General features: G+C 36.6%; 1 protein-coding gene across 1 annotated transcript; it reads right to left on the bottom strand.

Annotated features, from left to right (window-relative positions):
- Positions 1 to 1,113: 1,113 nt before the first annotated feature.
- Fbxo42 (F-box protein 42) lies at positions 1,114 to 13,449 on the bottom strand. Its single transcript, XM_083139446.1, has 8 exons — positions 13,165 to 13,449; positions 11,678 to 11,809; positions 8,745 to 8,956; positions 6,134 to 6,309; positions 5,169 to 5,299; positions 4,474 to 4,613; positions 3,808 to 3,965; positions 1,114 to 2,388 (listed from the first exon to the last, which is right to left on the bottom strand). The coding sequence occupies exons 1-8, from the start codon at positions 13,325 to 13,327 to the stop codon at positions 1,647 to 1,649; spliced, it is 1,854 nt and encodes a 617-aa protein (XP_082995572.1). The 5' UTR covers positions 13,328 to 13,449; the 3' UTR covers positions 1,114 to 1,646.
- Between the last annotated feature and the right edge of the window lie 33 nt (positions 13,450 to 13,482).

Consider the following 13,482-nt stretch of genomic DNA (forward strand, 5'->3'; position numbering starts at 1 on the left):
GAGAGTATATACTTGGTGCTGTAAGTGCAGGTACAATTTTGTAGTTCTCGGCCATAGTTCAATGGATATTACATCCGCTGCAAAATGACTTCGGACCTCATGTGAAATCTGCCATAGTAAGTGGTCTATCACTTTGTAGCCTTGTATCTAGTGTTGTTTTCTTTCGAACACGGAACTGTTTCTGCATGAACGTATCTGGCAACAGTGTATTACTGCTGATAAGCGAGTTCATTTCATTTCGTATTGTTAGTTGACACAGGAAAGGTGACTTTCTGCTGTAGTGTGTGTGATAAATTGCTGTTTTCGTGTGGTGCACTTTGTGTTGGATATTTTCGTACTGTATTTATGTTGGATATTTGACTACTGTACAGGTGTATTTGTGATATGCAGGGAAAGTTCTGTAGTAGTGTGGAAAAAAGTCAGCATTATTGCATGGCGAAGTGAAAACGTCCCGATTAAGATGATATGCAAACAAACAGATCATGCAAAATGAACCATAATGAAGGTACTGGCAGCCGCCAGAGGACTGCCATTCCAAAGCACAAATTCGGTGGTGGGAGGCAAAGAAAAACAACCAAATCTACAGACGCTCTCGTAATGAGAGAAATAAAGAAAAACCAACGACCCAAAGTATACGGTTCCGACCATTAGATCTTCCAGTCTGTAATGGTGTGGGGGTGTTTTTCAGGTGAGAAGGGTACGGCAGGTTTATATTTCTTACCGCAAAATGTGATGATGAATGCAGACCGATATATCAATGTTCTTAAGGACCATTTAGTGGATATGCAATGGTCCTTGCCACATGGCTAAGAAGATTAGGAAATGGCTTGAGGAACAACAGATAAAAATGTTAGAGTGGCCTGGGAATAGCCCCGATCTCAACCCAATTGAAAATTGTTGGCATCGTATGAAGCAATTCCTGGGAAAGATGATGATTCAGAACCTACAGACCCTCCAAACAGAACTGAAGAAAATGTGGTGCGTTGACATGGACTTAAATTACTTCCCAAGTGCATCCAAATGGTTCTCAAAAGTAATGGCAACATAACTCCGTATTAATGTATGCATTTTTTGCAGTATCTAATAGCTTAATAATAGCTTTTCACATGAATTTTCTGTATTTTTTGTGTTTTTGTTATGAGGTCCGAAGTCATTTTGCGGCGTAAATTATAACATGCAAACAATACTTAAAGAAACTGTGTACAGATATATATTTATTTTTAACTGGTACATAAAGCCACAAAGCTATTGCTTTATAAAACATGAAACTAAAATTTCTTTCAATATAAAATTATGAAAGTTGAATTAATGCATTTTAAGTTGTTTTGTTTTTTTAGTTTTTAAAAACTAATATGTGAACCAACACTTTTAGCAAGTGTGATATTTGAAAATAATCTGGCACAAGCACTGAAGCATAAAAATAATGAGAACAAACTATGCTGGATAAGTACAATGTGGAGGGATAAACTGCAAACTTGCTGCAGACAAAAATAAGGACTAGCTGAAGATAACTTCAAGAGAATCTTGAATGATTTTAATAAAGAATATTAAAAATTTCCTTCAGGACACAAATGCTTTTCTTGAACTGAAAATAAAGTTATCATGTTTGTCATACCATGACATGCAAAGAACATGCTGCAGAAATATCATATAACGCCTCTTGGTGCGGAGATGAAATGCAGGGAGTTTGAGACTGTATTTGTAATGTTCAATGACGTATGGAGAGAACTAATGGAAGTCGCATCCTTCTGTATGCCACCAAACATGATCAGTTCTCCTTTTCCAGGAACAAGTGTGTAGAGTATTGTTTCTTCTGGGCCTTCTGTGAAAATGCTGCTCTTCAAGGGTAGCCACGATACGTAACCTTCGGTGAGAACTGTACTTATGTCCAAAACATACATAGCCATTGCATTTTTTATAGAGAAAACCAATCTTGTATTTGCATTCTGTGCTGACGGCAACCTGTCGCTGGCTCTGAGGCTTTCTGGCCTTCCAATTGGATTTCTTGCAAGGCTGCGGATTCTTTCTTCCATCCGACGCAGAGATTCTAACTGTTTCTGCCTATTTTTCATAGAGTTTGGCCGTATGGAAGGATGGGGAGTGTTCTTAAAAGGGGTGCCACTTTGCTTGCTTGCTGCTATTGGGTGAGGCGAGTCACTGAAAGCACTTGAACCAGCATCACTGCTGGTGCTAGGTTGAGCAAACTGGAAATTTGGACTGGCACTGGAATGAGCTGCTGCAGGTGGCATTCGTGAACCTTCTGTTTCGCTATCATCACTGCTGGAGCTTGAGTTGCCAAGTAGAGCTTGGTTTCTGGCAGAGAGAGAACCTCGGCGACCATTTACATTTCTATCACGGTCAACGCGTCTTGGCTCGGCATCACTTGCCCTTCAAAATAAAGAGAATTAATCATTAATTTTCTGATAACTTTACATTAAGTAATAATGTTCGCTTATGTAACTGATTATCTTCTTTGAAGCATAAAAATGAAAGCACCTACAATAACTATGGTATGATGCACAGACTGATTTTGGACTTAGTTATAACTAGGGACATTGAATTTTCGCGATGCGTGAAAGGTGAAAAAAAGATTCAATTTTGAACATTCTGCATATAACTACACCCCCCAATGATGAAATATGGATGAGTTTTATTCACGAAGTAATGCAAAATGTGTGCTTTTCTATGACATGAACGCTTTTTCGCGAAATAACCGTAAAATACCATCAAATTAAGTAGAAAACATGCAAAAACCGGCAATCGAGGTTGTGCGCGCAAACTGTCGATTTGTAACGAAACGTTTGTCTAAAGTTTCCTACCACTTGCAGCTGAAGAACGTTTTATCTTCGATCACATCAGGAAGATGCTGCAAATTGGGATTTTCCATGCACATAATCTCAGTTCGAAAACTTCGCTCCCTGTCAAGCTGCATTCCTTTCTTCCCCCAAATATGCAATTTAAAAATGAAGTGATTTTGTGTTGATGTTTTCTTTTTGGTTGGACAGCTAAGTACTTGTGTATGTGTACAGTATATAAAAATGAAGTAGTTTATCGATTTATAGCTCTTTTGTATGTTGTTTCCTCTCATGATGAAAAAGCGTGTGCCATTTTTTTTTCCCACCGCTGGTATATACCGCTGATCTAACATTTTATTTACCACAAATTTGTCTCCCTAGTTATAACTCAGTAGATTGTATGTAAAGAATTAACAAGAGAAGTTATAAATATTGCTAGTGGATGTGAAATTGAAAACAGGTTAATGTTGATATGGGAAGAATTTTACTATTTAGTGATTTGGAGAATACATAAAACAGTACAGATACCTTGTTCCTGAAAAGCAACTAATCCATATAATCGAGGAAACTGAAAACAGTTCACTATTACTTGAATTTTGATGCAGATTCTTCAACTCACTGATGTGACAATTAAAGTAGAAAATTGTGCTTTTTGAATGTACATGTCAATGTGCCAAAATGCACTATTCCTTTCTTATTTAGTACACCATTCAAATCAGGCCTGGTCAACCTGCTACTCGTGGAAGATCATCATATGGACTGCAGAGCAAAAGGCCGAAAGAGGGATGGAAAGGAAGAAGTAAGCGAGGCAGGAGGCTCTGTCTGTTGTGACATTTATCGTGCAGAAGAAACAGAAGATGGTTTGATGAATAGGGCTGCCAATTCTATCCGGAAAAATCTTTATTGGTTGAAAATAACCTACAGTCCTGACAATGCTGTAAATGCTAAGGTCGAATAGCACCGAAGTACATTTGTATGTCAATATTAATTTCTACTATACTGTATTACTAACCTCCTTGGCACAGGGGCAACTTCATCTTCACGAGGTGGCACCCACAGACTTGATGCAGAAACACGCAACTGGGAAGGTGTGTTCCACTGAGCTGAATATGGCAGCGCTGGTGCAGTTGAAACAGGATTCCTGCTTAGGACCACTACGCGATCACCCACCTTAAAACATAACATTATCCATTACTCCTAAGAACAATAAGCATGTTAGCATAGATAGAACGTATTTAGTATTCATTTTCTGAATATTAATGTTGCTTATGTTTTTAGGTGATGGAGATTGAGCAAAATGTCTGGAATAGTGCTCCAAATCTGCAGCTCTAGTAGCTACTTGATTACCTGATTGTTCCAAATATACTTGAAAACACTGAATGGAAAAGTACTTACAAGTATTATCAGCAAATAGCAAAGGAACAAAACTGTACCTATAAATGGTTATTTTGCATAATTTACCTCATGCAACTAAGAGAATTAATAACAAGATCGTGTTCACTTCCAGTTTTTAGTGCACACAAAGTCACATCTACTCATCATTTGATTCCTACCACACATTTATCATGAAGCATAACATATTCACCCTATGTATGTCATGTGTATAAATTCATATCGAGTGACTAAATAATAATATTTCATTTTTTCTGAAAAATATTTCCAAATTTTGTACATATACCTTGCATGCAGGATGGCACCACATATGAGCTGCTGACCACTCTGTGTTTTTCACAGTAATTTCTTTCCATGTCCAGATAGGATCTGACATTATAAGCAGCCACACATCACTAAATACCATATTAGGACCTCCACAGCCACCTGAAACAGATTTTACAAAATTGATAACCATGTGATATGTAGAATTCTGCCTATGCTGAACAATGCTCCTACATTTTGAAATAGAGTTTTCATTTAGTTAAGTTTTAAAATTATCTTTCAGAAACAAGGGCAAATTTCATGTGGACTGTTGCAGAAGAAGAAGAAATATACTTTTGACACTATTTCTGAATGCTGCTCTGGTTGTTCTGGGATGATTTCTGAATGGCCATTATTTTTTACCATTTCACATTTTTCTGTCGATCTTTTAAACACACGACAATTTAGTTGTATTTATACCATGATTTAACAAAAGGTTCTTAGCCAGCTTGACTCACTCTGACAGATGGGTCAATTTAATTGCAGTAAGATAATATAGATATGCAATTCCTTATCTTTCCAACTCTAGTACCAAGATAACAACAGTTAAGGTAAATGGCCATGGCCACACAAGATTGTTTTACTTTTAGTCTTCAATGATTAATTCATTAAAATTATTGACATGGTATTAAAGCAATAATATTGAAACACTAGTAAAACTGGAATAAAACTACTTACCTATGACAAGAGCATGTTTATCATCAAGAGTTATCTGAGACTGTCCGTACCGTGAATGTGGTTTATGGTCAGTGGTCATCTGTTTAACCCATGTATAATTCTCCAGGTTAAAGCACCACACATCATTTGAGCTTGAGAAAGAATAAAATAATGATAAAGAGCATTTATTTACATATAATAAACAGTAGTACGCTTCCTAATATGCTAATATCAATGGTATCTCTTTCATCTAAGAGTTTGTAAGTTGGTATTCTATTTTTTACAGGTCCCTATTTAATCTTTTGAGCTGGGGTAAGCCAATAGTATATACTGTCGTCAAGAAATAACAATTTACATTTATTCACTGATACTACATAATATAAATATTAGCAAAATGTACATTTTTACATTAACTCTCAGATACTGAAGCTGTTTTCAGCATGAAATTTAGAAAAATGTACTGCTCTCAAAAAAAATGTAATATCTCTGAAACTAAGAATAGTTACGAATCATTATTCTCTCTATTTAGCATAGATCAAGCTATCAAGTCATAATAGGTCTATATGTTTCATTAATTTCAAGAAAAAAGCACAAAAAATGAAGATATGAGAAATTCAAATTTATATTTTAATATGTAAAATAACTTCACAGGTCATTTTTAAGAATCATTTCAGATTTTTTATGGCATCAATTTCTAGGATGATCAAATAGATCCACTCTCTCTGAGTAAGTCTTTTAGTGTTTCTTTACCTTTTTAATGTGTTGTGTATATCCTGTGCAGGTCCCTTTACAATCTGCACTATTAACATTTTTCAAGGGGCTTTTTACAACCCATTTTTAGCTGAGGTAAGAATTTTAGGTATCGGGCTTTACCCCTGTATACACTGAAGGTTGCAAAATGGCTATATGATGCACCCAAAAGTCTTAATTCATCATCATTATTATTTAGGGTAAAACCTTACCAATTAACAAGATTAACTCATTACCTTCCATACTGCCCCAAGGATCCTTGTTTCTGCAAGCCTCCAAACACAACCATCCATTCCCCATGAATCGTTGCAGAATGCCCAGCTACAGGAGGTGGTGTTGTTCTTGTATTAATGCAAGTCCAGCGATTGGACACTATGTTGTAAACATGAAGTTCGTTGAATAGTCTCCATGCCTGAATTCAAAATGTGAGAAAATATGTTATTTCTTTTTTCTTTCTTTTACAACTTATACAAATTTGGTCATATATCTTCAATGTGTAGTTTATAAGTGTTTGTCAGAAATCAGGATTTGGTTTGCATGTGGCAAGTCTTCAAGACCAGCAAATATTAGACATGTGAAGAGGCTATGATACAAATTGTCACTTCTCTCAGGCAAATAGTGTGGTCAAGAGAGAGAGAGAAGCTGTTTCATTCAGCTATTATGTGGTAATTTACCAATCTACAAGTTTTGGTGTATATTAATTTATTAGCATACTGGAATTAAGTACATATATCCAGTGGCGGCCGGCGGCAAGTATGATGAGTAGTGCCAACGTGATCAAGAAATTGAAAAAAACAAAAAACCTTGGCAATGCCCCCCCCCCCTTGAGGTTGCCCCGCTGGCCAAGATGCTTATCCTCGTTTGGTAACGTGGAAAACAGTGTGTGTTTAAGTAATAAAACACTAATACGATTCATCTTCACTCACTAACCTATCCGTATACACTACAGGACACTTCACTAAAAACACAATTACAAGAGGAAGGGAAAACAAATCTTCTCACCTTCTCCTCCCCCATGCGCACGTATTCCAACTGGATGTTGAAACTATTCTAGACATTTGATGTAAAAAAAAATTGTCAAAATGCCAAAGAAAACTCGCATCACCATAAGATTTTTACTTTTATATTTTTAAAAAGTCTGGATGGCCCTCTAGGTGCATCTATCTATTATCAAAATGGAAGAATACTAGGTTAGTTTCTCCAAAAGTTGGCAGAAAAGTAGCTAGTACCTTTTTCACGAATTACTTCCCCAACGGGTCTTACAAATCCATCGTATTTAGCAACTTATCTCTGAAGATGGCAACTGTGTCAACACTGCGAATTCCCTCGCTGTGCCAAGCGAAAACAGGCACGGCTGGTGTCTTATGGGCTAACCCCACCTCCTGCCACCTTCTTCCCGGCTCATGGTGGCAATGTTACTCGCTGAGACTTCTCCAACCCTCTGCACGTGTTTCAACTTGGTTAGGCCAGCTCTTGGGTGGCGCAGACCGCTGCCTCGCCGAGGGTACGAAACAGCTGGCGATGCAGTGAGGAGGTTGGGGCGGTTCATATCTAGCCTGTGGTTGGGGCGGTCGTCACGTCAGCTTGACTGATTGCAAGATTCGAATCTCCTAGTCTGTAAACTATCATTGTATTAATTTAACAATACTTGGGCTACGTATGCATTTCTTCTGAGGGTAGTGCCATGGCACGGCGGCTCTCCCGCTTGAGCCGCCGCTGCTTATATCTGCGAAACTGATAAATCAAAGTTTTACTAATTTTGGCAGCTATTGCCAGCATCTACTTGGTAACTTCGATAAATCAGTTTGTGAATAAGTACTTTATTCCAGTGTATTAATTCGATACCATGGTTTTCATTCCCTGAAACATGAATTTCTCTATCAGTTTCCAATATACTGGTGACAATACTATTATATTAGTGTACAGTGGAACCTTGATTTTACATTTTTCAGGGGACTAAGCTGAAAAAACTTAAAGTGTGGGAAAATCTTTGAGAAAAATTTTTATAACATTTTGCTATCAATATTAAATGTTTAATGCAAGAAAATGTAAAATCCAGGAATGTAAAATTAGGGTTACATTGTATTTTCGTTCATTATTCAGAGGTCCTTGAGGGCCTCCCCGATGGCGCAGTGCTAGTGTCCTCGCCTTGTAATCAAGGGGTCCCAGGTTCGATACCCGATGGAGGCACAAGTGGTTCGGATTCCACTTTAAACTGTAGGTCCAGTCCCGATTAGCCTTACAGTGCATAAAGTGGACTTAAAACACAAACTCAATCAATCAGAGGTCCTTGAAAAACACAGCCCTCTCAATTATCGGATTTTCAAGGGTCTGTGGCTAATACACTTACGATGTGGGGGGAAAATGCACAATCTAGGAAAATTTTGTAATGTTTTGCATCTTTGGAAACTGAAAAGTTGAATTTATAAAGCAAGAAAATGTAAAATAAGGATTCCACTGTATAATTTTCTATATATGTATCTCTCTCTCTCTCTCTCTGTGTGTGTGTGCAAATTTAGCTAATAACTGACATTAATTTTTTTTTCAAGCGTGTTAGAATAAAAACAGTAAGATTAGCCATCAAACCAATTTCAGCAAAGTATACAGGTTAGAAAAAAAAACTGTGAGGGGGGACTGCACAGTAGTGTTATCACTTGATGCTTCTACCACAATCCAAGCATTCCTTTCTATCCTTACTGTACAAATTATTAACCTGCAGGAAAATGTAACAACCTCCGTGGCTCAGGAATTAGCGATTCAGGTTAGGATAATCCCTTACTCAGGACTTAAAATTCTTGGACCATGTATTTTCATATATTTTTAAAAAAATAGTTGAAAATCATATACTTGATGCAATGGGTAAGGTGATGGATGAGTCCAGCCTCCAAACAGGTACAGATCATCTTTGTAGCACACAAGAGAAGCACATGCTTTTGGGGATGGGTAGGTTCCCATTGTAAGTGGCCTCATCCATTGTCTTGAAGTAAGATCCAGTTTCCAAAGATCATTGAATGTTGTGCTTGTGGATGTGCAACCACCAAACACATACATTGAATTTTCTGAAAAATATTAAAAAAAATCACGTAAAAGTGTAGCATCGTCTGTGATGCTTTTTGATTACTGTTCATACAAGAATAAAATTACAGCCTGTACATGAAACGGTATTTTTATCATAAAACATCTTTCATTACAACAAGACCATGTAGTACATATCCTTCTCATACATTTGTTGTTAACGCAACTAATGTTATGAATGTAGTGTCAGAAGCAAAAGTAGGTTGTATGCACAAAGTGAAAATACACGGTTCCATCCCAGAACAACCATGGAAATGTTTTATTTTGCTTGCCACTCGCGTACTTTCTTCATTAGTATTGTCACTTTTATCTGGTTGCAGAATAAATTGCTCATACATTGTAAATTAATAAACTATGTGTAGTTACTTTGAATTTGCCGTATGAGAACATGTTTACATGTAAATATATGTTCATTCAATTTGCAAGCATGTGTGTAGTGAAAGTTTTAGTTTAAGAATAGCCGTGAACTTTGTCTGGGTTCAGTTTTCTTTTGCTTGGAGTACATACAAGTTCCATTTTCTCATCAGAGATGTGACATGCATGTAATGATGTCTAAAATTACACTAAATATATGAAAGAATGGGATTTCCATGGGGTTGACCCACCCTAGATATGTCCCTGATTTATATGCATGAAACTTTTGTAAAACAATGAGATAGAATGTAGTTTTTCTTTTCCCAGCTGGATTTTCATGAAGACTGTTGCCCCCACCCATAATCAGAGGGTGTGGATGCCTATGTTTATGGGTATTTTAAATTTTGTAGACTTGTCAGGAGAGTAAAAGAGCCAGAAAAGTCAGGGAAACCCTGAGATTTCACGCTAATATAATCGAAATTTTGATTATACGATTAAGTTCAAAATGAGATTCAGGAGTTTCTAAGTTAGAAATGAGATTCAAAGAAAATTATTTCTTAAAGCCAGTTTTAATGCATTTATCTGAAATGCATTATTTTATGAAATTCCCCTGTGTTTTTAGGTTTCAAGTAGGATAAAAGTGAGGCCTCTTTATTTGACAAATATGATTGGGAACAACAGACCTTGGCAAAAGTATCATTTTACTCTCTTAACTATGTCTACAATAAATGCAGATTCTCCAGTAAAAAGATGTGAAGATGCAAAAGTAAAATTTATAGTTGCATTCTGCAACTTGTTTACAACAATTATTGCAGTTCAAACAGGCTTTTAAGTATTTAGCTGAATTGCCAACCTCCATGGTTTATACTATTCGAAACCATGTCAGAACACATTTTTTTTCTTTATGGAAAGGTCTTTCTTCTAGTACATATTTACATCTATAATGTAAATATCAATGGATAGGAAGTAAGTGTAGTAGGGGCACTCCCAGCATTACGTGTTAGATATTTTACACAAAATTTAAGGTTCTAGACTTGAGATTGGATTAAAATTTTCACAATGAACTGTTTCCATAGAATTAGAAGTACTTTGTGGTGTAAGCTAACAAATGAAAAATACTTGAGCATTATGACACGATGAATGCATGAAAAGCACTAATGTAGCAAAGTTTGACTTTGTTTGTCTGTGAAGCATATAGGCTACAGATGCTAAAAATATTTGGTACTATTATCGTATGAGGGAAACATCTACGAATCATATATTTCCGACTTCTTTACATTGCTAACGTATTATTTTCGAATGTGGAACATTTCTTAAGGTGAAATAATGCATTTCTAACTAAGATAATGTCTATTTCTTCTATTTACGAGTACTTACTGTTACTTGTTGTTTCGAATCTGTAACACATTATGGCCGTGATAGCATACTGGTTTAGGGAGCGTTCTGAGAGTTTTTTGTCGATTTATGCAGTGTTGCAACCTCGTTCACCGGAAAATATCTACTTTCGTGCCCGGATTTGAAATTATGCTAATACGTCGCAAACCATTGACGTTAGCCTCACAAACCATTGACATTAGCCTCACAAACCATTGACGTTAGCCCCAAAAGCCATTGACGTTAGCCCCAAAAATCATTGACGTTAGCCCCAAAAAACATTCACGTTAGCCCCAAAAACCATTTTCCTTAAGGTTAGGTTAGGCAAGCATAGTTAAAAAAATAATTAAAAATACTCAACACGTCATGTTCTAGTGAAAACACGTCGAGGCTGAAACACTGGCTACGGGGTTTCATCATCTTAACACATGGAACATTGCACTCTCATGCAGAAAGCAAATGGCGGGAGCAGAAACAGCATGTCGGACAGAGATTTTTGCAGAAAACAACATGCATTCACATTAAAATGGATCAAATCTACATTCAGGAACTTCCACAACGCTAAAGAAAATGATTTCCGGAAGTACTTTCTCCTGTACATTTGAAGGAATCCGTTTCCCTCATACGATAATGTTACCAAATTTTTTTTTTTGTGATATATGCAACCTTAATTCAATTAAAACAATAGGCCTCACCGATGGCGCAGTGGTAGCGTCGTTGCCTTGTAATCAAGGGGTCCCGGGTTCGATTCCCGGTGGAGGCACATAGTGGTTCGGATCCCACTTTAAACTATAGGTCCAGTCCTGATTAGCCTTACTGTGCCTAAAGTGGACTTAAAACAACAAATCAATCCAATCCAATTAAAAAGAATAATAATTTTCAGATAATTCAATGTTCCTTACATGTGGACTGCCCCAGTAGCAGATGACTGGCATTTAGACATATATTTTCTTTCCATGATAATTTTGGATACTTACCATAGCAGCAAGCCGAATGGGAATATCGCTTGGTGATTGTTGGTGTAATTTCAACTGGAGATATGTGTTCCCACCTTACATTAAATTCTGTAACTGCCTTATGCAAGCTATTCTGTAAGTGACGTGTAACTCCTGTAATAACAAAAATAATTCATTCATTTTACATACATTCACAAATGTGTACAGCAATTCATCAATTTGTGTCGAACCCCCAATGATTGCATTAGAGCGAGAATAACTTCCACGTGATGCCTAAAAACAAAATTGGCTTGATTGAATTCACAGGCACTGACACACAGGAATATATATTTAAATGTGAAATTGTAAAGATTAGAAAGATTTATGGTCATTCAAGTATGAATGTGAAGCACTGAGAATTCCAAAATTAACAGTCTTTTACAATAGTGTGTTTAAACATGTTGAATTTGCATGGCCAATATAATACAGTCCGGCTGTCTTAGCCGAAACCATGGAAAGAAGTGCGCATGCGCCAACTGGACTTGTTCAGTGTCAAAATAGGGGTGTCTGCACAAATCACACGCCTCTAGACTGGAAACTATGAGCTTTTGTTTGAAGCCGTGAATAGTTCTGGGGCTAGAAATATGGCAGAGATGCACATTAGAGATCCTTAAGTTTTCATTTTAGTGAAGAAATTATTTGTACTCACTTGTGGAGTGTAATATGTAGTTACATACTTCTTAGTAAACTTAAAATTACGATATTGTGTGATGCAATGACTCGCGATCTTCAAAATGGTTGTTACAAGTAGAAATATGAAGCTATGCTTGCCGCCATGATAGCATCCCCCTCTCTATGAAATTTTTGGCTTAATGTTGACCCATATAAAAAGTCACACGTTTCCGGTCTGTTACCTGGAAGTCTGTGGCAACAATGACATTTTGGAAAGATAAGGGTTCCATGAAAATTGTTTGCTGTAGAAACATCAATGAAGTAAGTAGAGATGTGTTTCAAATTATGGAAGGGTTCAGAATGAAATTAAAAACAAACTAATCTCTATTAATGAAGTAGTTTGGAGTTTGGCTGGTGCTTCTACCTTTCCAGCTAGTTTTGTCTTCCCTGGCTGGACTGTATGTCTATTATTACTGGTTGCTGTTGGAATTCATACAGATATTTTCTTTTTTTTAAAAAAAAGTGTCTGGAACACAAATATCTAAGATATATAGAAATAAACATCTTACACTAATACAAGATCCTTTTTAAAGATAAGTCACAACAAGGTGAGCTGTCTGCCATTACTGTTAGTTTTTAATATCACTAGTGGAAAAAATATAATACGGGATACCACAGATTACTTTTTCCTTTTAAACAAAATGAATCAACTTACACAAAAGTTAAAACATCTGTACATTTTCTGGCAAGAGCAAATGCATACAATAAATATCACTTGGCTTTCACCTACTGCAACCGATATGTAACACTGTATGAAAATTGATGTTTGCGTTGTTATTATATTTCTGATAACAAACCTTTAACTGTGTGCCACCATCTTCTACACACTAACATGCATTGCTGCAGGTCTTCATATGGTGAAATAAGACTTAGGATATACTCCAAAACTTCATCTGGCAAATCATTCACCGTGATTCGCGGGTTATGGAGAGTATATGAAGGTGAATAGTGTGCATCCATTGTGCAATCACCCTTCCACCGGAAAACTAATTCCCTTCAAACATTAACGAAAATTTCTAAAAAATCATACACCCACATGAGTAACACTCAAACTACCCGTAACTTAACCCATCTTGTTTACGTGTATTACTTGTACCATCTGGTGTTATATGCTG

Source organism: Lepisma saccharinum, chromosome 1 (genome assembly GCF_977018435.1).
Source record: "Lepisma saccharinum chromosome 1, izLepSacc3.1, whole genome shotgun sequence".
Taxonomy (NCBI): Eukaryota; Metazoa; Arthropoda; class Insecta; order Zygentoma; family Lepismatidae; genus Lepisma; species Lepisma saccharinum.

Coding starts and splice junctions, on each gene's coding strand:
- Fbxo42 (XM_083139446.1), bottom strand. CDS start 13,327: ATGGATGCACACTATTCACCTTCATATACTCTCCATAACCCGCGAATC. Junction 8,957..11,677: donor CCATTCGGCTTGCTGCTATG/GTAAGTATCCAA, acceptor AATATTTTTCAG/AAAATTCAATGTATGTGTTT. Junction 6,310..8,744: donor CACCTTACCCATTGCATCAA/GTATATGATTTT, acceptor TTTTGAATTCAG/GCATGGAGACTATTCAACGA.